Source organism: Carcharodon carcharias, chromosome 19 (assembly GCF_017639515.1).
Source record: "Carcharodon carcharias isolate sCarCar2 chromosome 19, sCarCar2.pri, whole genome shotgun sequence".
NCBI lineage: Eukaryota > Metazoa > Chordata > Chondrichthyes > Lamniformes > Lamnidae > Carcharodon > Carcharodon carcharias.
In genome coordinates this window covers 110,948,473-110,973,069 of record NC_054485.1, presented here as the reverse complement: position 1 = coordinate 110,973,069, position 24,597 = coordinate 110,948,473, and the positions used below count along the sequence as shown (strand labels likewise).

The following is a 24,597-nucleotide window of genomic DNA, read 5'->3' as shown; positions in this document are numbered from 1 at the left end:
TAAAGTTATCATCAAGAAAAGTGTACGTGTCTATTTTCATATTTCACCAACTGGCTGGGAGTTGAATTAACATGGACAATGTTTTCTATCACGCGCTCGCAGGGGTGAAACAGCACAGGAGTAAGTCGACTCACAATCCGCTTTGGTCTTGGTGAGATTATAGTCAGCTCGCAAGGAGCGGATGGCACGAACGATAGACATGACAAACTCCACATTACGGTCCAGTTCCTCGTCCCTCCAAGAGTACTGCAGGAAAAGAGACAGCAAAATAAAATGCTGCGAAACTGATTAGATTCAGGAATCTTGAGCTCAACTACTGATAATTCATTTATTGCCCACTTTGAGCTCTTGTTCATAAGAACCCCATCCCTAATCTCCACTGGTCAGTAAATGGACAACCCTCACCCCCAGCTCTATTGGTCAGTGAATGGACAACCCTCACCCCCATCTCTATTGGTCAGTGAATGGACAACCCTCACCCTCATCTCTATTGGTCAGTGAATGGAGAACCCTCACCCCCATCTCTATTGGTCAGTGAACAGGAGACATCCCTCCCCCAACACCGTCTCCATTGGTCAGTGAATAGGAGACCGCCTCTCCCTCCTCCATCTCTACTGGTCAGTAAAGGGAGACCCACTCCCCCAATCTCCACTGGTCAGTGAATGGGAGCACCCCTCCCCCACCCCTGTTGTCATGAAGCTATTAATGTATATAACATTATTGGAAAACATTTTTCTTTTAAAATAGAGGTTTAGTCTGTTGACGTGTCTTAATTGGATTAAAGCCAGCTAGTCTGGAGGTTTTGAAGAGTACTAGTTTTTAGAAATAAAGAGGGAAACGGGGGCGGAGAGAGGGAAGCGGGGGGAGAGAGTCAGAGTGAGGGAGGGAGAGAGACAGGGCAAGAGAGAAAAAAATAGACACAGTGAGACAGAGAGAGGCGGGGCGATCAGGGGAGGCACAGAGCAAGGGAGGCACTAAGCGAGTGGGGGAGGCACAGAGTGAGGGAGGCACGGAGTGAGGGAGAGGTGGAGGGGTAGAGAAATGGAGGGAGAGACACAGAGTGAGAGAGAAAAAGACAGAAACAGCGAGACAGAGAGGCGAGCGAGAGAGGCAGTGCGAGTGGGCAAATGCGAGCAACAGAGACAAAGCGAGCGAGCATGAGAGCAATCGAGAGCGAGCGAGTGGGTGAGACAGCGAGCGAGTGAGAGTGTGAGCGAGCATGAGAAGGCAAATACGACTGACAGAGACAAAGCGAGCGAGAGAGCAATCGAGAGCGAGCGAGTGGGTGATGGAGCAAGTGAGTGGGCAAGAGAGCAGACGAGAGAGTATGAAAGAGAGCGTGAGCGAGCGAGGGACGGACAGAACGAGAGAAGGAGCGAGCGAGAAAGAGACAGTGAGCGAGAGACAGAGTGGGAAGGAGAGACAGACGGAGGGAGAGGGGGACAGGGAGACTGACTGAGGGAGAGGGACAGAGATAGAACGAGGGACAGAGAGCATGAGATAAAGAGGGACAGAGCAAGGGAGAGAGAGAAAGCGAGAGAGGGAGACAAAGAAAGGGAGACAGAGAGAGAGAGCGGGAGACAGAGACCAAGGGGAGACTGAGACTGAGAGAGAAAAACAGGAAGAGAGATTGGGACAGAGAGAGAGAGAAAGATCCAGAGAGGGGCAGATACAGACAGACAGACACATACCTCTTCACATTCAGGATAAGGGGTCACAGTGATACTGGGGGGGTCCTGATTTGATCGCCGTGGTAACCTCTGGTAGAGCTCCTCTGTAACAAAGGGCATGAACGGGCTGAGGAGGCGAAGGGCCACATCCAGGCAGGTGTACAGAACGTTCCGGGCGACGCATGCTGCATTCTCATCCGTGCCGGCAAATACGGGCTTCAAACATTCCTGAAGCGGGAGGAAAGACAAGAAAAAAATTGACCTGCCTCCCACTCACGTTCCAGTACAAGTGGCGATTGAGAGGCTTTTCCATTGCCAATAGGAACTTCATTTATATAGCGCCTTTAAAACATCCCAAGGTGCTTCATAGGAATGATTATCAATTTGACACTGAGTGACATGATAGTTATTGGGATGGGTGACAAAATGTTTGGCCAAGGATTCCATTTTGAGGAGCGCCTGAAAGCAAGGAAGAGAAGACCAGACAGGTGGAGAGGTTTAGGGAGGGAATTCCAGAGCCTGGGACCCAGGCAGCTGAAGGCACAGCTGTCGATGGTGGAGAGGTTTAAATCAGGGACGTTCGAGAAGCCAGAAGTAGACAAGCGCAGAGGTTCCCGGGGAGGTTATGGGGCTGCAGGAGGTTGCGAAGAGATCGGGGAATTTGCACCCCAAAGCTAACTTCAGGGAAGTCGTATCGGTTAGAAAATGCACGAGCCAATCAGCATCTGAAAGGCAGCTACAGGCACAAGTACAGGTGAGTCCCCTACACAGCCAATTGCGTCATCTTTCAGCACTTTCTGCTCTTAACTCTGCAGGTGTCCAGGTCTGATTTAAGGAAAAATGAAACAGGAGTTTCAGTGTTTCCCTGTCCTCGATCTTGTCGGAGAGATAAGATTACAGGATAACAATGCTGGAATTACCACTTTAGTGAAGGATGTGAGGGGATCCTTGAGAGGGTGCGGAGGAGATTCACCAGAGTGGTTCCAAGGATGGGGGGGTGGTTTCATTGCAGGGTTAGGTTGAAGAAGCTGGGGCTAATCTTCTTGATAAGAGATTTGAGGGCGACGCACAAGATTAGGACAGGTTTAAATAGGGTAGATAAAGACAATCTGTTCCCATTCACTGATGGAACAAGGACTAGGGGACACAGGTTTAAGGTTTAGGGCAGGGAGGGGGGATGGGAGGAAGAACTTTTTTAGTCAGCGAGTGGCAATGACCTAGAACTCTCTGTCCACGAGGGCGGTGGAAACGGAGACGATGAATGATTTCAAAAGGGAATTGGACGAGCACTTGAGGGAAAACTTGCAGGGATACGGGGATAGAGTGGGGAAATGGGGCTGATGGGATTACTCTACGGAGAGCTGGCACGGACTCGATGGGCCGAGCGGCCTCCTTCTGTGCCATCGTGACTTCACGACCTCCGTGTAAGGGCAACAGGTAAAGCGGTTAAGGGGATAATGAGTTATCCTTTGGTGGGCTATAACATGTAAGTGGCTGTTGTCACGGTCACCAAGAGGCTCACCAGGTAGACATCGCAAAGCTCGTACAGCCAGAAGTTGTAGACGGCGGTGGTGATGCCTGGGAAGTCGTACTGCTTGAAGCCGCAATTGCAGAGTTCCACCGCGTGGCTCAGGCGACTCATCACCCAGCGATCAATCAGACTCCCTCTCGACAAGTCCTGCAGAGAAATACGATGACATCCAGTCTACAGTGCAGAACCCGGCCCCTCGGCCGATGCTAAATGCAGACCTCCTCCGCCCTCTGCTCTTCATCTCAGCCTGTCTACACACCCTGCTGTTCCTATTTCGATCATGTCTATCGGATAAGAACATAAGAAAGACTAGCTAGAGTAGGCCGTTTGGCCCTTCTAGGCAATGCCATCATTTGCGGCCGATCTTCTGCCTCAACTCCATCTTCCCACACTATCCCATAACCCTTAATTGTCTCAATATCCAAATCTATTCACCCCTCTCCTGAATACATTCAATGGCTGAGCATTCTCTATTGGGAGATGCTGGTGTAGACGTAATGTCCAGAGGCCCCAGGCTAACTCTGAGGCCTAACTCTGTCAGCACAGGTTCAAATCCCATCACGGCAGCTGGAGGAATTCAAACTTGATTAAAAAATCTGCAAATGGAAGCTAGTCTCAGTAATGGTGACCATGACAACTATCATCCATTTGTTGTAAAAACCCATCTGGTTCACTAATACCCCTTTAGGGAAAGAAATCTACCGTCCTTGCCTGGTCTGGCCTACATGTGACTCCAGACCCACAGCAACGTGGTTGATTCTTAAATGCCCCCTGAAGTAGTCGAGCAAGCCACTCAGTTCAAGGGTGATTAGGGATGGGAGATAAATGCTGGCCTTGCCAGAGACGCCCACATCCCATGACAGAATAAAGACAAAAATTCCAAAGATTCACAGGCCCTTCGAGTCAAGAAATTTCGCCCATTCTCAGTCCCAAATGGCCGGCCTCTTATTCTGAGGCTGTGACCCTGTGTCCTAGATTCTCCTCCCTCTCCCCTTAACTTTTACTGTTCTATGGAGAACAATCCCAGCTTTTACCTGGTCTACCCTGAACTTCCCTGGACTGTAATCCCAACACTTGTACCCGAGTGTGCACAGCCCAGGGCTGGAATTGGGGAGGGGTGGTGGAGTGAGCCACCCAATGTTTGCTTGTGCCAACAAGTACCTGTGCCACTGGGAGTTTGTTTGGCACAGAAACAGGCCATTTGGCCCAGGAGGTCTGTACCGTTGTTTATGCTCCACACGGGTCTCCTCTCACCCTACTACTATCAGCATATCCCATTACTCCTTTCTCCATTTTGCAGTGATGTAGCTTCCCCTCGGATGCATCTATTACAATCACCTCAATGATTCTCTGCAGTCGTGAGTTCGACAGCGTGACCACTTCTCTGGGTAAAGACGTTTCTCCTGAATTCCCTGTAAGTGACTATCTGATGTTTATGGACATCCACAACTTAAGATCCAGCTTTTTGGTTTATGGGAGGTATGTAGTGGTGATGTCACTGGACTAGTAATCCTGAAGCCCAGGATAATGCTCTGGGGATCCCACCAGAGCAGCTGGTGGAATCTAAATACAATTAATAAAAAATAATTCTCAAATTGAAAGCGAGTCTCAGTCATGGGCGGTGGGGGGTGGGGGGGTCATGAAACTATCAATTGTTGTAAAAACCCATCTGGGTCACTAATGCCCTTTAGGGAAGGAAATCTGCCTCCTTACCTGGTCTGGCCTACATGTGACTCCAGACCCACAGCAATGTGACTGACTCGTAACTGCCCTCAGAAAATGATCTAGCAAGCCATTCAGTTCAAGGGCAATTAGGGATGGGCAACAAATGCTGGCCTTGCCAGCGAAGCCCACATCCCATGAATGAATAAAGAAAACACAGAGAATAACCGGGAATCTGGGAACGGCAGGAGGCCCTTGAACCTGCCCTGCCGTACAAGGAGTTGGATGGCTGATCTGCGAGCTGACTCCTTCGTCCCACATCCCTCAATTCTGGTAATCAAAAATCTATTAATCAGATTTAAAATGAACAATTGACCCAGCCTCGATTGCCATTTGAGGATGAGCGCGCCAGCCCCTCTCCCCACCCTTTGGGGTGTAGGCGTATCTCTATGATTTGCACTCCCGAATGGGCTGGCTCTAGTTTCTGCCTTCTTTTGATCTACCCTGACGGTTCCCTAGAGAGGTGCGAGGGGGGTGACGTCTTCTGTGTCATGCACGTTAGCGAAACGCTAAACCCATTGCGTTCACACAGAAAGCTTCCCCGCCTTCTGACTGGGTGTGGAGCTGCTCCCACTGAACCCGAATGGGAAGGGTTTTGAACAATTCTCATTCGATTTTCAGACTGTCTTAACGTTCCCTACAAATGTCACAAAACCCTATATTTATTTTTTGTATTTGTTCATTCAGGGGATGTGGGTGTCGCTGGCTGGGCCAGCATTTATTGCCCATCCCTAATTGCCCTTGAGAAGGTGATGGATGAGCTGCTGCAGAGCAGAAAGCCATTCAGCCCACTACACCTATGCTGGCTCAATTTGACCCCCTTTCCCCACAGCCCTGTAATTTTGCTTTTCCCAGTTCAAGGGCACACCTAATTCCCTTTTGCAAGTCACGACTAAATCTGCTTCCCGCACCCCTTCAGGCGGTGCATTCCTGGAGTGATCCTGGACTGTCCTAAGACATAGGAACATGGGAGCAGGAGTAGGCCAGTCAGCCCCTCGAGCAGAGGTCCACCATTCACCTCGATTGTGGCCGATCTCCTACCTCAGCACCATCTTCCCGTGCTATCCCCATATCTCTTGATGTCACTGGAATCTGGAAATCTATCGATCTCAATCTTGAACATGCTCAATGACTAAGCTACCACCATCCTCTGGGGCAGATAATTCCAAAGATTCACCACCCTCTGCATGAAGAAATTCCTCCTCATCTCGGTCCTAAATGGCCTTCCTCTTATTTGGAGACTGTGTCCCTTGGTTCTAGGCCCCTCCACTCCCCAGCGAGCAGAAACCTCCTTCCTGCATCTACCCTGTCGAGCCCATTTCAATGAATCACCCCTCACTCTTCTGAACTCTAGAGAAAACAGGCCCTGTCTCCTCAATCTCTCTCCATATGGCAATCCCGCCATCTCAGGAATCAGTCTAGTGAACCTCCGTTGCACTCCCTATATGGCCACTATAGGTCAATTCAAAGTGCTTTACAGCCAATGGACACTGTGTTTCCAACATTAGATATGATTCCATGGATTGGACAACACTTGCTGAACAATCCTCAGTGTGCTAACAATTACACGGACAACCAATTTAAGATTGTCAGCTAGGCTTGCAAGATGGGACATCTGCATTCCTGGAAGCTACATATATTAATACACGGGGCCCTGTTCTTTAGACAGAAAGAGCATGAACACACATTGCGCCTGTTTAAGTGAAACAAAATAAGCAACAGCCATTCGCTGACTCAGTCCTCAGGGCAATGCCTTGACCAATCAGGGTCAAGCTGCCTGGTTTAAATGGCAAACAATGCTTGGCAGTTAACTGTCAGTCACCATCAGCTGTGCATTCTCCATGGCAACGCCACTTGCCAACCAATCAGCACTCTCTTCACATACAGTATAAATTGTTGTTTTCCCCTTACATGGGCATTCTTGCCAGTGTCCTGATGAGTGCAAGACGAAAAGCTTCGACACGTCACTTTCCTCCAGCTTCTGTTATGGGATTTGAATCCGTCTGGTTGTTTAAACACTGGGGACTGGACCTCCCGCACTCAGCTCCCCAGGGCTCAGAGGCTACAACCCCCTCCCCTGCCCGCCCCGACCCTCTGCCGGTCGACAGGCTGGCACCCACCTGGACTGGGTCCTCCGGTTTGAAGTGTGCCCCCAGGCCCCGGATGGCGAACTTTGTGGCGTTCCACAGCTTGTTGCAGAAGTGGCGATAGCCGAGGATCCGGTTGACGTCCAGGTTGATGTCCCGGCCTGTTGGCACAGACAGAAATGTTTCACCGGCCGCTGAATCACGGCTTTAAACCCGCCTCATTGGCACCGGCACAGTCTCTGCCGTGGGGAATCAGAAGGCACCTTAAAATTCTATTGGATTGCAGCGAAAACACCCCAAAGTGCTTCCCAGGTTTTAGTTAAATAAAACCTGACACCAAGCCACGCACGGGCCAGGATTTTTCCAGCGGCGGGGATTCCCTTCCTGCCATCCAAGGAGTCAGGGAACACACCCACGCCGACACTGCCTGCCTCTCAGCCATTTCACGCTCCAACCAGCGTCCACTGGCTGGAGATGGGACTTCTGCCCCCTCACCCGGAAGGAGATCCCACCTTAAGAGATCTGCCGGTCAATCTGATTGGCCGGCAGCTCCCTAATCCCTTCAGTGCCAGTGGGGATGTGGATATAGTGGGAGGTTGGGGTGTGTGAGATAGGCCCGGGGGGGGGGGGGGGGGGGGGGGTGAAGTTTAGCGGCCACCAGGCCTTAAGGGGACAGCGCCCCATATTAAAAGGGGGGGCGCCCCCGATGGAGCCTCCAGCACCCCTGAACCCCACTTTCTGCCCAAGGCCTGAACCCAATTATTTCCCACACACCCGGAAACTCCTCCCACCGGCCTAAAAAAAAAATTAGCCTGGTTGGGAAAAGGCCCTTAGGTGGTCAATAACTGGCCACTTAAGGGCCTCAAATCGGAGCAAGGACAGGGCCAACCGAGGCCTCACCTGCCCCAGGGCAGAATTGCAGAGGTCAGGACGGGCGGGATCCCAGCAGGAAGCTCATCCGAGGAATTTTACGCTCAACCCCTCCCGCCGGTGGGGGGGAGCATAAAATTCAGGCCCATGGAGGCATTCGGGCAGGTGATCAGAAGCTTGAGCAAGCAGCAAGGTTATTTTTGATTCCTTCTTGGGACGAGAGCGTCGCTGGCAAGTCCAGCATCTATCACCCATCCTTAATTGCCCTTGAGAAGGTGGTGGTGGGCTGCCTTAGAGAATTGCTGCAGTCCATCCGGTGTGGGTACACCCACAGTGCTATTGAAGGGGTGGGGGGGGGGGGGGAAAGGCGGAGGGAGGGGTGGAGTTCTACGCCCCCGGACAGGGTCCTCTGGTTTAAGGTTTGCCCCCCCAAGGCCCCGGATGGCGAACGTTGTGGCGTTCCACAGTTTGTTGCAGAAGTGGCGGTTTTGACCCAGCGACAGTGAAGGGGGGGTAGGGAGGGGGAGAGGTTAAATGGAGGGAGTTCAAGAGCTTCAAGCCCCAGGCAGCCAAAGACACGGCCGCCAACGGTGGAGCAACTGAAATCGGGGTTGGGGGGGGGGGGGATGCTCAAGGGGCCAGGACTGGAGGAGCGCAGGGATCATGGAAGGTTGTGGGGCTGGAGGAGATTACAGAGACAGGGAGGGGCAAGACCATGGGAGGCACTTAAAGTCAGGATGCTGTCAGACTAGGGAGCCAATGTACGTCAGCCAGGACAAGTGATGGCTGAACGGGACTTGGTGTCTTGCTACAGGGAGAAGAGGTTTGGAAGTTGAGGGGAAATGGGAGAGCAGCCAGGTGGGAGAGCATTGAGGCGTCAGGTCTAGAGGTAAAAGAGGCATTGAATGAGGGTTTCAGTAACAGGTGGGTGGAGTTAATTGACGATAATATACACAAATTAAACATTTCTGATGAACAGGGAGGTAGTGGTATTGTCACTAGACCAGTAATCCAGAGACCCAGGGTAATGCTCGGGGGACTCGGGTTTGAATCCCACCACTGCGGATGGTGTTATGAAAGTACAATGATTTTCATAATATGATGGTGATTTATTGTAAAAGATTAAAGTGGGGTTTGGATAGTTTGTGTGTTTGTGTGTGTGTGTGTGTGTGTGTGTGTGTGTGTGTGTGTGTGTGTGTGTGAGGGAGAGATTAATTGAATTGGAGATAGCTGGTATGGATGTTTTGACTCATAAAAGAAGCTAGGGGTTTGAAATGCTAAATATGTAAACATAGCTGAAGTCTTAGAATGTAAGTCGTGAGGAGAATTTGCATTTTTAGATAAGTCAGAGCAGTTTGAACTTCGAAGGGATAGCAGGATGTTTACACCGGAGAAACTAGGCCAGGCAGTGTGGTTATTTTTCCCAAAGGTTACTGACAATATTAGCACCATGAAAAGTTTCATATTATGGGAAAGTATATTTTCAAAGGCATATGGGACAATGGAATTTACAGATTAAAAAGACAGAAACGTAAAGAAGGGGGAATGAAAGGCTCTGTTGGGAGGGGCCCTGTGACATCTAGCAGAAGCTTGCAAAACAGCCTCAGAAACACCTCCAAGCTCTGTCTGCATGAGTTTGCTGTATCCAGCCCTTCAGGGTGCGAATTGTGCTGGCCTGGTTTTCTAACTTTAAAATCTATTTCGGACTGTTGCCTTACAAGGGGGTGTATTTGGGAGTCAGGTTAGGTATGAATTTTAGTGTCTGCTATAGTATTAAATTAGTGGAATCTTATGCAAGTGTTTGACATCTTTTCTTTTGTCAATAAATATTTTAATTTCATTAAAAAAAATCTCGCAAGGTTTTGGTGGACTTATTACTTCTGATTTCACTGCTCAGTCTTCTCGTAATAAATACAAATTGCAAAACCATCGTGATCACGTACCAAGTTTCCCTCGTGGATTTGGGTCCGCCTGGCACATGACATAATAATGGTGAAATGTGAATTCAATTAAAAATAATCTGGAGGACCATAAAACCCATTGTCGATTGTCGTAAAAACACATCTGGTTCACAAATGCCCTTTAGGGAAGGAAATCTGCTGTGCTTACCTTGTGCCCTACATGTGACTCTAGACCCACAGCAATGGCCCTCTGAAATGGCCTAGCAAGACGTTCAGTTCTCAAGGGCTGGCCTAGCTAGCGACACCCGATCCCATGAACGCATAAAAAAAATCTAGGCAATCTAAAACAAAGCAATACAGGTACAGCGCTTGTGTTAAATCTCTCAGGTCAAACTGTCTCAAAGTGTTTCACACAATGAATAATGTCACCTTGGATTTATTTAACATCTACCCCAGCACTCTTGATACTGTGTTTCAGCCAGGGGATGGTGCCTCTTGCCTTGGTAGTGCACAGGGGTGAACTTTGAAATCACAGCCTTCTAACCTGAGAGGCAAGAGTATTTCAGTGTTTCCACCAACAGAGGCTCGTGCTTCTCTCAAGCAAGATGTAAAAAGTGACTTAGGTACTGGAATACAGTCAAATCCCGATGATACCAAACCTGGAGTCGTGGCAGACAAATAGGATGATACCAATCAACTGTAACAGGGCACAGATAGGCTAGCAGAATGGACAGACAAGTAGCAGATGGATTTTAATACGTAGAAGCATGCGCCACCAGGTTAAACTGGGGACGCTGGTGTTGTTCTTCCTGGAGTACAGGAAATTGAGGGGAGGTTTAATAGAGGCGTACAATATTATGACAGCTTTAGATAGGTAGACAAAGAAAAGCTGTTCCCAGTTGCTGATGGTATAAGGTCTGGGGGACACAGCTTTAAAATTTTGGGCAAGGGATGTGGGGGTGGGGGGGCGGGGGGGGAGGGAATGTGAGGAAGAACTTTTTTATGCAGTGAGTGGTAATGGTCTGGAACTCGCAGCCCACGAGGCTGGAGGAAGCAGAGACAATTAATGATTTCAAAAGGAAATTGGATGGACACTTAGGAGGGATAGAGGACCACAGGGAGGGATAGAGCAGGGGATGGGACTGGCTGGATTGCTCTACAGAGAGTGAGCATGAACATGAAGGGGTGAATGGCCTCTCTCTGATAATAATAACCTGTATAACTCTTTTTGTGTGACTGTAGGAGTGAGCTGCCTTCCTCCATAGGACGTAAGAGCGGAAGGTAGGCCATGCGGCCCATCGAGTCTGCTCCACCCTTCAATGAGATCACGGCTGATCTGAGAATCCTCAACCCCACTTTCCTGCCTTTTCCCCATAGCCCTTGATTCCCTTACTGATTAAAAATCTGTCTATCTCAGCCTTGAATACACTTAACAACCCAGCCTCTACAGCCCTCTGCGGTAAAGAATTCCACAGATTCACTACCCTCCTGAGAGAAGAAATTCCTCCTCATCTCTGTCTTAAATGGACGCCCCCTTACTCTGAGATTATTCCCTCTGGTCCTAGGCTCTTCCACAAGGGGAAACAACCTCTCAGCATCCACCCTGTCAAGCCCCCTAAGAATCTTATATGTTTCAGTAAAGTCACTTCTCATTCTTCTAAACTCCAATGAGTACAACCTACTCGACCTCTCCTCATAAGAAAATCCCTCCACCCCCGGGATCAACCTAGTGAACCTTCTCTGGACTGCCTCCAATCTATCTTTCCTTAGATAAGGGGACCAAAACTGTTCACAGTGTTATAGGTGTGTTCTAACCAATGCCTTGTATGGTTTTAGCAAGGTTCCCTATTTTTATACTCCATTCCCTTTTAAATTAAGGCCAACATTCCTCTCTTACTCCCAGCTGAGTAAGTTGCTGCTATATTTCAGCGAAGAGACTCAGATGGGTGAACGAATAGAAAATGGATCGCAGTGGCTAATTTCACAGCCGTGTTACCTTGAGACGTGTAGGCACACAGAGCAAACCGAAGGGCGTCTGTCCCGCATTCAGGAATCCCAACAGGATAATCGGATTTCTAATGGGCAAAACAAAACATACAGATGGAGTTAAATACTGGATGAGCAGACATATAGCGCCCTCCACAAACTCAAGAAACCCCGAAGTGTTTTACAGCCACTGAATTGCTTCTGAAGCTTTTTTTATTCATTCATGGGATGTAGGCATCGCTAGGCCAGCATTTATTGCCCTTGTTCAGAGCGTTTAAATATTGCCCTTGTTCAGAGCGTTTAAGAGTCAACCACATTCCTGCGGGTCTGGAGTCACATGTAGCCACAGACCAGGTAAGGACAGCAGATTTCCTTCCTTAAAGGGCATTAGTGAGCCAAATGGGTTTCATGGTCATCATCAAACTTTTAAGTCCAGATTTTTACTGAATTCAAATTCCACCATCTGCCGTGGTGGGATTCGAACCCGGGTCCCCAGAGTATTACCCTGGGTCTCTGGATTACTAGTCCAGTGACAATACCACTACGTCATCACCTCCCCTCAAAGTGCAGTCACTGTTGTGATGTAGAAATGTGGCAGCCAATTAGCACACAGGAAGCTCCACAAACAGCAATGTGATAGTGAGCAGATTTTTTTTTTAAAAAGCGATGTTGGTTGAGAAATAAATTTAGGCCAAGACCCCGGGGATGGTTCCACCCCATTTTGGCTGCGGAATCTTTACATCCACCCCAGAGGGCAGACAGTTTAATGTCTCATCCGAAAGATGGCATCTCCGACAGTGAAGCACTCCCTCAGCCCTGTACTGGGAATACCAGTCGAGAGCGAGACTTGAACCCACCACCTTCTGACTCAAGATGAGAGAGCGCTATCCACTGAGCCCCTGGCAGAAAACAGTGCACTTATGACCTTTTAGGTGGTAAGGGAGCAGTGAGACTTAACAATGAAAATGGAAGGAACTCAGTCAAAGACTGTGTTGGGGCACAGGGAGAGGAGAACAGATTTCTCTGCCAGCCCTGCCCCTTCACATCCAAAAGTAAATTCACCAGTATGCTGCACAAGGATTTGAACATAAAAATAAGGATGTTATGCTTCAGTTATACAGGGCATTGATGAGAACACGTTGAATGTTGTGTGCAGTTTTGGTCTCCTTATTTAAGGAAGGATGTAAATGTGTTGGAGGCAGTTCAGAGGTGGTTTACTCGATTGATAGCTGGAATGAGCGGGTTGTCTTATGAGGAAAGGTTGGACAGACTGGGCCTGTTTCCACTGGAGTTTAGAAGAGTGAGGGGTGATTTGATTGAAGTGTACAAGATCCTGAACGGCCTTGACAAGGTGGACGTGGAAAAGATGTTTCCTCTTTTGGGTGAGTCCAGAACCAGGGGGTCACTGTTTTAATATTAGGGGTCGCCCTTTTAGGACAGAGATGAGGAGAATTTTTTTCTCTCAGAGGCTTGTGTGACTTTGGAACTCTCTGCCTCAGAAGGCGGGGGAAGAAGAGGTCATTGAATATTTTTAAGGCAGAAGCAAATAGATTCTTGTTAGGCAAGGGGATCAAAAGTTATTGGGGATAGGTGGGAATGTGGAATTCGAAATACAAGCAGATCGGCCAAGATCTTATTGAATGCAGGGCAGACTCGTATGGCCTAATTTGCATGTGCGTATGTTTGAACAGTACCTCCCTCTTACCCATCAGTATGTCCTCCAATTCCCTTCCGTCTTATGCGCTTATCTAGCTTCGCTTCAACCACGCCCTGTGGTAACGCGTTCCTCATTCTTACCACTCTCCGGTTGAACGCAGGGGACAGAGGGAGATGTTATCTCGCAAAACTCTCGCATTTACCTGACCCGCTTTGGCTCGCTCGATCTCGACCGGGTCCAAGTTACTGTCCAGGAGCTGTGCATGCAGGCCCTGTGGAAGCAGCAATAAAAAAGGCAAGTGAGCGACTTGTGGCCACTTTAACCAGACCTTCACGTTGCAGCCACTTAGCGTAGACACTGTGACAGAAACAGGCCCTCCAATCGACCCCTCTGGGCCACCTGAGTGGAAACCAGGGTCTAAGCCAAAGCTCTGTTCCAGTCCCACGCCAAAACTTTGTGTTTAAAAATAATACTTCTCTCCTTTTCCGGAGATGGTTCGGCAAGCGCTGGCAAATCCCCTGCTCCGTCCAGTCTCCGAGTGCGCGCTCAGACAGCACAGGACATACATACGAAGCCAGGTCTCACCACATTCATTCATGCACATACAGACAAACACACACCCCATGCACAAACCAAATATGCTCTGGAATTTAGAAGATCAAGAGGTGACCTCTTACAAATTTCTTTCCAGGATTTGACAGGATAAAGGCTGGGACGTTCTGTCACTGGCTGGAGAGTCTAGAGCAAAGGGTTGTAATCTCACCATAAGGGGGGTGGGGGTGGGTCATTTTGAACTGAGAAATTTCTTCAACTCAAGGGCTGTGAATCTTTGAAATTCTCTACCTCAGAGAGTGTGGATGCTCAGTCGATGAATATATTCAAGGCTGAAACTGATACATTTTTGGACATTATGGAAATCAAGGGGTATGGGGATTGGTCAGGGGAGTGGAACAGAAGAAAACGAAAAAAGAGGGGGCAGTAGACCACAGGGCCTGTGGCTGATCTTGGGCTCCCATTCCATTTTATCACCTACTCCCCATATCCCTTAATTCCCCCAGGCACCAATATTCTGTCTATCCCCGGCCTTCAATGTGTTCAACGATGGAGCATCCACAACCCTCTGGGGTAGAGAATTCCAAAGATTCACAAACCCTTTGAAGTAATTTCTCCTCACCTCAGCCCTAAATGATCCTGAGACTGTGCCCCCTTGTGGAATTACATAGGAACACATGAATTAGGAGCAGGAGTAGGCCACTCGGCCCATCGAGCCCCTTCCACCATTCAATAAGATCATGGCTGATCTGCTTGTGGTCTCAACTCCACTTTCCTGTCTGTCCCCCAGCCCCATTACTCTTGACTCCCCTTGTTGATCAAAAATCTGTCTAACTCTGCCTTGAATAAATTCAAAGTCCCAGCCTCTGCTGCTCTCTGGGGAAGAGAATCCCACAGACTAACAGCCCCTCTGGGAGAAGGCATTTCTCCTCCTCTCCGTCTTAAAAGGGAGAAAAATCCATCACCCAATGTGGGGTTTGAAACCACGACCCTGGGATAAAGAGCCCCATTAACTACCAACTAAGCTAGCTGGGCGGCACCAATGTGGATGGTCAGACATGATGTTATTGAATGGAGGAGCAGCTCAAAGGGTCCTATGGCCTGGTCTTACACAGACAAGGTCAATTGCAGTAGCCTGACCATGCTGCCTACTGAGATCAGCTAACTCAAGATGATCAGGCACCAGGTTACACTTATTTTGAGATAAATACACAGACACAGGTTCACACGCAAGCAGACACACGCACGCAGACACACACACGCACGCAGACACACACAGGCATGTACACAGACAAAAACATGTATGCACGCAGACACACGCATGCACACAGACGCACGCACACAAAAACCACCTGGTCAAACTTTTTCCCCGCCTGTGGCTTCAAGTAGAAAGAAAACCAGATTAAGTGTGAAACGGGCGACTAATTCATTAGTTGTTGCTTGGTGTTGCCGCCCAAGGCCGATTTCACCGCTGTCTAGTTCAATTAAACCTCTAACTCCAAGTGACAAGTCTTGCTAATAGATTGATGCGTTGTCCAACCCACAGCACTGAGCGTCGAGCCACAGCCACGGTGAGAAGTGAGAAATCCCAAACAAACCACACACAGGGTCTTACCTCCAGTGTGATACCGAAGATCACATCGAGGGGGTCAATGACGTTGCCAAGAGATTTGCTCATTTTCCTCCCGTGAGCATCGCGAACAATAGCATGAAGGTAAACCTGAGTTATTGAGGAAAAAGACACCGGGATTAACAAAAGAAACAATCTCAGTAGAAGCACTGGGCTGTGAGGGGAAGGAGTTACTCGCACTGTACAGAGGGTTTGAAGCACTGAGCTATGAAGGGGAAGGAGTTACTCGCACTGTACAGAGGGTTTGAAGCACTGAGCTATGAAGGGGAAGGAGTTACTCGCACTGTACAGAGGGCCGGAAGCACTGGGCTATGAAGGGGAAGGAGTTACTCGCACTGTACAGAGGGTTTGAAGCACTGAGCTATGAAGGGGAAGGAGTTACTCACATTGTACAGAGGGCCGGAAGCACTGGGCTATGAAGGGGAAGGAGTTACTCGCATTGTACAGAGGGTTTGAAGCACTGGGCTATGAAGGGGAAGGAGTTACTCGCACTGTACAGAGGGCCGGAAGCACTGGGCAATGAAGGAGAAGGAGTTACTCGCGCTGTACAGAGGGCCGGAAGCACTGGGCTATGAAGGGGAAGGAGTTACTCGCACTGTACAGAGGGCCGGAAGCACTGGGCTATGAAAGGGAGGGAGTTACTCACTGTACAGAGGGTTTGAAGCACTGGGCTGTGAGGGGAAAGGAGTTACTCGCACTGTACAGTGGGCCAGAAGCACTGGGCTATGAAGGGGAAGGAGTTACTCGCACTGTACAGAGGGCCAGAAGCACTGGGCTATGAAAAGGAGGGAGCTACTCACACTGTACAGAGGGTTTGAAGCACTGGGCTGTGAGGGGAAAGGAGTTCCTCGCACTGTACCAAGAGAAGAAGTTACCTGCACTGTAACTCTCTCTCCACTTTGTAATTAATGATATTGAAATTAGCTCCGACTTCAATACTTGAAGGTCCATGTAGACTTAGGCAGTGCAGTGGTTTATCCGTCCACTTAAAGCATGTGCCCCGGGCCATCATTGTACTTCCTTAAGGAAGCAGATTTATGAGCCTTGCATTCGCTCCACAACTACATTGTGAAGTAACTTTTACCTTTCTTATATTTTTTGATTTTTTTTTAATCTCGTTTCCACTCGAGCGGATTTGTGTCGAGCGTTGGCACTGGGAATCTTTTTAGCTTCCCTGGGACAACTGAACAGAAGACCAGGAACAGGCCATTCGGCCCCTCTATTCCTTCAAGCAGCCAGGTCATAGCTGACCTGGACCTTAATTCCATCTTCTCCATCTTGATTCCGTGACCCTTACTACCCTTGGCCAATAAAAATCTACCAATCCCAGTTTTGATTGAGGCTGGGGTTGGTCAGAAGTGCTTTCCGGGGACTGAGTTCCAGGGATCCACCGGCCTTTGTGTGACAAGTGCTTCCACAGGTCACCCTGAACAACCTAGCTCTAACTTTAAGATTACTCACCCCCCCACCCCCAGCCCCCCTTGTTCTGGACCCTACCCCACGAGAGGAAATACTTTCGCTGCATCTGCCCTGTAAATTCTTGCAACCATCTTAAACACCTCAGTCAGATCACCTTTATTACACATTAATATTCTTGAGGGATACAAGCCCAGTCCGTGCAAACCGATTGCAGTAAGAGCCCAACTTTACCTCTTTGAAAGGCAGTTTTCCCGTCAGCTTCAATCCCAGCATCACCATCCTGGCCACCCAGAAGAAGAGGATATCGTGGCCTGTCTCAAGCAGTGTGCCCGGGTAGAAGGCTTTCAAATCCTCTGTCTGGAGGGAGAAAACTCCAGTCAGCTGTATCCTACATCTAATAAAACAGCATTGTCACACACACACAGACTCTCACACATACACACACGTGCACGCACACACCCTACAGAAATAGGCCCATTACAACAGGTCTATAAGTTCTACATAAACCTCCTCCTCTTCATTTCACACCATCCGCTCATCCTTCTATTCCTTTCTCTCTCGCGCGGTTATCTAGTTTCCCCTCAACATCCCCGAAGCTCTTCACCTCAACCACTCCCATGTGGTATCCAGTCGCACGTTCTAATCAGTCGCTGGGTAAGGAAACTCCTCCTGAATTCCTTACTGAATTTATTAGCGATGATCTTAGATTCATTCAAGGGTGAAGCATATAAGATCCTGAGGGGTCCTGACAGGGTGGATGTGGAGAGGGTGTTTCCTCTTGGGGGAGAATCCAGAACTAGGGGTCATTATTTAAAAATAAGGGGTCACCCATTTAAGACAGAGATGAGGAGAATTTATTTTCTCTCCGGGGATCCTGAGTCTTTGGAACTCTCTTCCTCAAAGGGTGGTTGAGGCAGAATCTTTGAATATTTTTAAAGCCGAGCTGGATACATTCTTGATTAACGAGGGGGTGAAAGGTTATCGGGGGGGGGTAGGCAGGAGGCCACAATCTTATTGAATGGCGGAGCAGGCTCGAGGGGCCGAGGGGCCTACTCCTAATTCATTTGTTCATATTCATGGTCCTTGGTTTCGGACTCATCCATAAGTGGGAACACCTTCTCTACATCAGCCCTCTTCAGCCCCATCAGGATTTTAAAGACCCTAGGGAAAAGAGGCCCAGCCCATACAATCTCTCCTGACAGGTCTACCCTCTCAGTTCGGGCAGGAGTCTTTGAAAAGCGGCTGTGGTGCCTGCAAACGCACCAAAGCAAACACGAGCTTGCATCAGTCGCTTAAGGAGAGAAAGACAGGTTAAGGTGAGGTTTGGACAAATAATCACCCGTAGCCCTGTCCCTTCTCGCAGACCATCTGCGCTTTTCCACAACGCCCGTTTCTCCTTCCAATTTTCAGCTTGTTATTACCTCCACCCCAACCACCGCTTTGATCGCCTCCCTTGCGGCAGGGACAAGAGCACACACTCCAGGCTGACACTCCCGGTGCACCACTGCGGGAGTGCTGCACTGTCGGAAGCGCTGTCTTTCTGGACTAGATGTCAGACCAAGGCCACTTGGCTGCGCTCTCGGGCAGATGCTAAAGACCCCACTGTACTATTGCGCAGAAGGTCAGAGGAGTTCTCCCTGATGTCCTTGGCCAACACTCATCCCTTGGCCAACATCACAATAAAATGATCATTAGGGCATTCATCTCATTACTGTTTGTGGGAGCTTGCTGTGTGATATCATATTTCCTACATCACAACAGTGATGGAACATCATAAAAGCACTTGACATTAAAGCGCCTTAAGGCATCCTATGATTGCGGAAGCTGCTATATATATGTGTGTATATATAAACGTGCAAGTTATTCCTTATTGTAGTCCAGCCATACCCTAAACCTACCCTGATTTTATTGCTTTCACTTAATCTCTGTTTCCTCAGTCAGAGATCATCAGAGGGATGGAGGGACAAAAAAATAGCTCCAATGAGGAACAATGGAAGTCTAATGCACCCATTACACGCACACCAGCGAGCCAGCTATAGATATTCTGTTGCTGAATTCTGGGTTGAGCTCAATGAACCAAAAGGGTCATTTTTTTGTTCTGTATATTTCTGAGTCCTTCGCTAACTCATCCAGTAACCATGTGAATGAGAATCCAAGCTGGTTGGTGAACCGAGACATGGAGCTTTTCTTTACTGAGAGAGTTTATTGACTTGCTCAGTCTCTCAGCTCTCCTCCCACACAGCCCAGTGGTCCCAGCTATCCCCTATTTATATGGGCTCGAATACTCATCACATGTTTCTCTTAACCTTAACAATGAAATTAACAAATCTCCTCCTCTTCATTTCACACCATCCGCTCATCCTTCTATTCCTTTCCCTCTCATGCGTTTACCTAGTTTCCCCTCAAAAGCCCTGAAGCTTTTAACACGTAGGACCTCAAATCTTGCATCACTTAACCCTTCTTCCACATCGTACCATCTCCCTGAACCCAACGTCAGCACCTCGCCTGCCCTTCCTGAGGGCCTTGTGCCACAGATGCAAACGAGGCCTTTCAGCCTATTAGGCCTGTTCCACCATTCAATTAAATTATGGTCAATCCGTACCTCAGCATCTCTGCTCCACATCCCTCAGGAGTCAGAGTCATTATGGCACAGGAGGAGGCCATGCGGCCCATCAAGTCCATCCCGCTCTCTGTGGAGCAATCCAGCCAGTCCCATTCCCCAACCCCGCTCTATCCCCGTACCCCTGCAAATTTATTTCCCTCAAGTACCCGTCCAATTTCCTTCGGAAATCGTTGATCGCCTCCGCTTCCACCATCTTCCTCAGCCAATAAAAGTCTACCAGCCGTCAGTTTTGAAAGGTCCAATGGGTGCCTGACCTCCTCTACCTACTGTTGGGGGAGTGGGGGAGGGAGGTAAGAGTTCCAGATTTGCACTCCCCTTGGTGTGTAAAAGTGCCAGGTGGTTTCACTCTGGAATGGTCCAGCTCTAACCTTAAAATGACGTCCCCTTGTTTTGGATTCCCCTATGAAATGCAACAGCTCCTCTGAATGTATCCTGTCGATTCCTTGTATCATTCTAAACACCCCTTAGGTCACCGGTCACCACTACTTCTTCCAAATTCAAAAGACTACAAGCCAGGTTTGTGCATCTAATGCTCATAATCTAACCCACTGAACCCTGTGTTAACTCACGTGCTGCACCTCCTCCGAAAGTCAGTGTATCTTTGCTGAAACTGCCCAGAGCTGAACAAAGTTACTCCAGAGGTTCTAACGATCCGTTCATTTTTTTTTTTTTGCTTTCATGGGATGTGGGCATCGTTGGCTAGGCCAGCATTTGTTGCCCATCACTGCTACAGTCCCTCTGGTGTAGGTACACCCACAGCGCTGTTAGGGAGGGAGTTCCAGGATTTTGTCCATGGGACAGTGAAGGAATGGCGATATATTTCCAAGTCAAGATGGTGCATGGCTTGGTGGGGAACTTCCAGCTGGGGGTGTTCCCATGTGTCTGCTGCCCTTGTCCTTCGAGGTGGTAGAGATCACAGGCTTGGAAAGTGCTGTCGAAGGAGCCCCGGTGAGTTCCTGCAGTGCATCTTGTAGATGGTACACACACTGCTGCTACTGTGTGTCGGTGGTGGAGGGAGTGAATGTTTAAGGTGGTGGATGGGGTACCAATCAAGCGGCTGCTTTGCCCTGGACAGTATCAAGCTTCTTGACTGTTGTTGGAGCTGCACTCGTCCAGGCAAGTAGGGAGCATTCTATCACACTCCTGACTTCTGCCTTGTAGATGGTGGACAGGCTCTGGGGAGTCAAGAGGTGAGTTGCTCATCGCTCTTGTAGCCACAGGATTTATATGTTTAACTGCAGCATAACTTCCTTCACTTCTGCATTCTCATACGCCCGAAATAAAGGCTGAATTTCCATTAACTATTGGAACTGTACATTAGCTGTCAGTGATTTGTACAGGAGGGCACCCAAATTTCCTTAATCACCCCCTAACAGCAATTTAGAAAATGAGTCTTCACCTCCCAATTTTTTTTTGTGACAAACTCACCTCATTTGGCCACCCAAAAATTGAGAACGGGAACAAACCGGAAGAGAACCAGGTATCCAGCACATCCTCATCTGGAAGACAAAGACACCAGTGACTAAAAGACATACAACAAACACGTCGGGTAAGGCACACTCCATACCCCAGTGGTTTTTGAGCTGCAAAACACGACTGGAATTACATCGATTTTATAACCCAGAAACGGGCTATTAGGTTCAACAGACTATTATTATTTTTCTTTATTCTTTCATGGGATGTGGGTGTCGCTGGCAAGGCCAGCATTTGTTGCCCATCCCTAACTGCCCTTGAACTGAGTGGCTTGCTCGGCCAGTTCAAAGGGCAGTTAAGAGTAAACCACATTGCTGTGGGACTGGACCCACATATAGGCCAGACCGGGTGAAGCAGAGTTTCAACAACAGTTGGTGATCATTCTTTATATGTTTACTGTATATTCTTTATCTGGTTTTGTACACATGCTTAAACTATATATTCCAGATATAATTTTTGAGTGTAAATTCCACCAGGTGCCGTGGACCCATGTCCCCAGAGCAATATCCCGGGCCTCTGGATTACTAGTCCACTACATGTTACCTCTACACCACCATCGCCCCCACACTTACATCAAATAACAAAACATTTGAATGCCAGAGGTTGCGAAAGGCACAAAATAAATGCTTGTCTTTCTTTCTCATAGGTGCAGCATTTGCAATAGGAGGAGGGTGGGAGTCCCGCTGGAGGGGGTCAGGAGGTCAAGTATGTAAATCGACCATGGATTAAAGGTGGAACCAACAATAGGTAGAGCTGGCAACTGCTGGTTAGGCCTGGTTAAGATGCTCATTCTCTGAACGCAAGTGACCATACCTGAAAAACCGCACCTCCTCTCTTAATTTCATAAACCTAGGTGTCTAATATACAAACATTAGAGTTTAAGGGAGGTGTTGGCATCGTGGAAATGTCACTGGACGAGCAATCCAGAGGCCCTCTAGGGGCATGGGTTCAAATCCCACCACGGCAGCTGGTGGAATTTAAATTCAGTCAATAATAAATCCGGAATTGAAAGCTAGGGTGACCATGAAATTATCATCGATTGTTGTAACCCATCTGATTCACTAATGTCCTTGAGGGAAGTAAATCTACCGTCCTTACCTGGTCTGGCCTACATGTGACTCCAGTCCCACAGCAATGTGGTTGACTCTTAACTGCCCCCTGAAATGGTTGAGCAAGCCACTCAGTTCAAGGGCAATTAGGAATGGGCAAAAAGTGATGGCCTTGCCCGTGACACCCACATCCCATGAAAGAATATTAAAAAAAAACCCTCAAGTTGGTATTAAATGCTGGAAGGTCACTCCCAAAACCTACTCCCTTATTTCCTACATTACCAAAATGTCAAAAGAAAAGTTTGCCTTTGCATAGGGCCTGTAACATTGGAAAACAGTCCAAGGCATTTCACAGGAGTGTTATTTACAAAATTTGATACCAAGCCACATAAGGTAGAGGCACATAGGGTAGATGGACAAAAGCCTTTAAGGAGCACCTTCAAGGACGAAAGAGAGGTAGGAGAGCCAGTGAGGTTCTGGGAGTGAATTCCAGAATGCTGGAGCCCAGGGAGTTAGTATGCAAGTACGGCAAGTGATGAGGGAGGCAAGGGGAATGGAATATAAAAGTCGGGCGGCTCTACCACAGTTGTACAGGCATTGCTGAGACCACATCTGGAATACTGTGCACAGCTCTGGTCTCCATATTTGAAAAAAAGGTATAGCTGCGCTACAAGCAGTTCAGAGACGGTTCACTCGACTCATCCCTGGGATGAAGGGCTTAACTTATGAAGAAAGGTTGAACAGGTTGGGCCAAGAGCCATTGGAGTTTGGAAGGATGAGATGATGGTCTTAATGAAACATATCAGATCCTGAGGAGACTTGACAGGGTGGGGGATGCTTCCACTTGTGGGAGAGGCTAGAACCAGGGGACACAGTTTTAAGAATAAGACGTCTATTGTTTAAGACAAAGGCGAGGAAAAGCTTTTTCTCTCAAAGGGTCATTAGTCTGTGGAATTCTGTCCCCCAGAGAGCAGTGGAGGCTGGGTCATTGAATTTATTCAAGGCTGAGTTAGACAGATTTTTGATAGGCAAGGAAGTCAAGGGCTATGGGGGAAGACCGGAAAGTGGAGATGAGACCACAACCAGATCAGTCATGATTTTATTGAATGGCAGAGCAGACTTGAAGGGCTGAATAGGTTCCTCAGCAGCTGAAGGCACAGCTACTAATGGAAAAGCGGTTAAAATCCAGGATGATCAAGGAGCCAGGATTGGAGCAACACAGAGAAACGGTACTGTATTGGTCATGGAGCATTTTGGGATGTTCTGAGATTGCAAAAGGAGCTGTACCAATGCAAGTCCTTCGCATATCGATGGACCCGCAGTACGGTTCCAACCTTAACAGTTATACAGTCATAGAGTCATTACGGTGCAAAAGGAGGCCATTTGGCCCATCGAAGACATGCTGGCTCCCTGTGGCGCAATCCAATCAGCCCCATTTCTCCTCCATTCTAGCCCTCCAAGTTTATTTCCTTCAAGTGCCCTTTCGAAATCATTGACTGGTCGTTTCCACATAAGAAAACGCGCACAGTTATTTTCACTCTGAGACTGTCAAGCGTCAGCAAACACCCGGGCGTCACCATATTCACTCTCTTGTGACACTTCTCTCTCTCTCCATCTGTTCCTTCATAAACAGGTCACACTGGAGAGGACAGTCAGGCCTGAAACCCCAGAGCTGGGTCCAACCACCCGCTGGGAGAGCAGCATGGGGGGGAGGGGAGTGGGTGGGGGGGGGAGAGGAAACACCAGACACGCAGCTCATTCCACCCCACCCCCCCCCCACGCCCCACGTACCTTGTCGGAGTGAGATCTGATCTGGAGAGACGTTGAATTTCTTGGCTGCTTTCTGCCTGGCGATCTCCTCTGTCTGGCCGCTCACCCAGTAATTCCCGTCAGCGTCCTGGAAAGATAAAGATGGTTCAAGTCAAGTTACAACATCCATCACTGTAGGCACAGAGGAAAAGAAGGAGGCCACTGAGCCCCTCTCGTTTGTTCTGCCGTTCAGTCAACTCATGGCCGATCTTAACGTGATCCGTCCTTGGATTTGTAACCTATCTCCCCTAGTGACCTAACAAAAGCCTATCTCCATTTCAACGTTTTTTACTGATCTCCCCAACCCCCGCTTCTTTGGGCGAGTGTGTCCCAGATTTCCACTACCCTTTCATGTGGGGAACTGCTTCCTGACTAGACCCTTGAACAACCTGGCTTTACCTTTAAGGTTATGTCCCCTGGTTCTGGTCTCCTCCACCACCGGAAACAGCCTCTCTTTACCGACCACATCAACTCTTTTAAGATAACCAGAGACAATCTCATTGAAACTTATAAGATTCTAAGGGGGAGGGTGGTGGGGATTGGCTGGGTAGATGCTGACAGGATGTTTCCTCTCGTGGGGGAATCTAGAACCAGGGGGCACAGTTTCAGAAAAAGGGG

At 48.6% G+C, this 24,597-nt stretch overlaps 1 protein-coding gene across 1 annotated transcript in view; it reads right to left on the bottom strand.

Moving 5' to 3' along the window:
* Positions 1–24,597, bottom strand: part of vars1 (valyl-tRNA synthetase 1) — an 86,391-nt gene that overhangs the window by 9,558 nt on the left and 52,236 nt on the right. Inside the window, exons 19-28 of the mRNA XM_041212459.1 lie at positions 23,962–24,067; positions 21,077–21,147; positions 17,257–17,382; positions 15,592–15,696; positions 13,627–13,695; positions 11,778–11,856; positions 7,044–7,171; positions 3,193–3,348; positions 1,692–1,898; positions 135–246 (exon numbers count right to left, since the gene is read on the bottom strand). Coding sequence (XP_041068393.1) covers positions 135–246; positions 1,692–1,898; positions 3,193–3,348; positions 7,044–7,171; positions 11,778–11,856; positions 13,627–13,695; positions 15,592–15,696; positions 17,257–17,382; positions 21,077–21,147; positions 23,962–24,067 — 1,159 coding nt within the window. The remainder of the gene's footprint in view (positions 1–134; positions 247–1,691; positions 1,899–3,192; positions 3,349–7,043; positions 7,172–11,777; positions 11,857–13,626; positions 13,696–15,591; positions 15,697–17,256; positions 17,383–21,076; positions 21,148–23,961; positions 24,068–24,597) is intronic.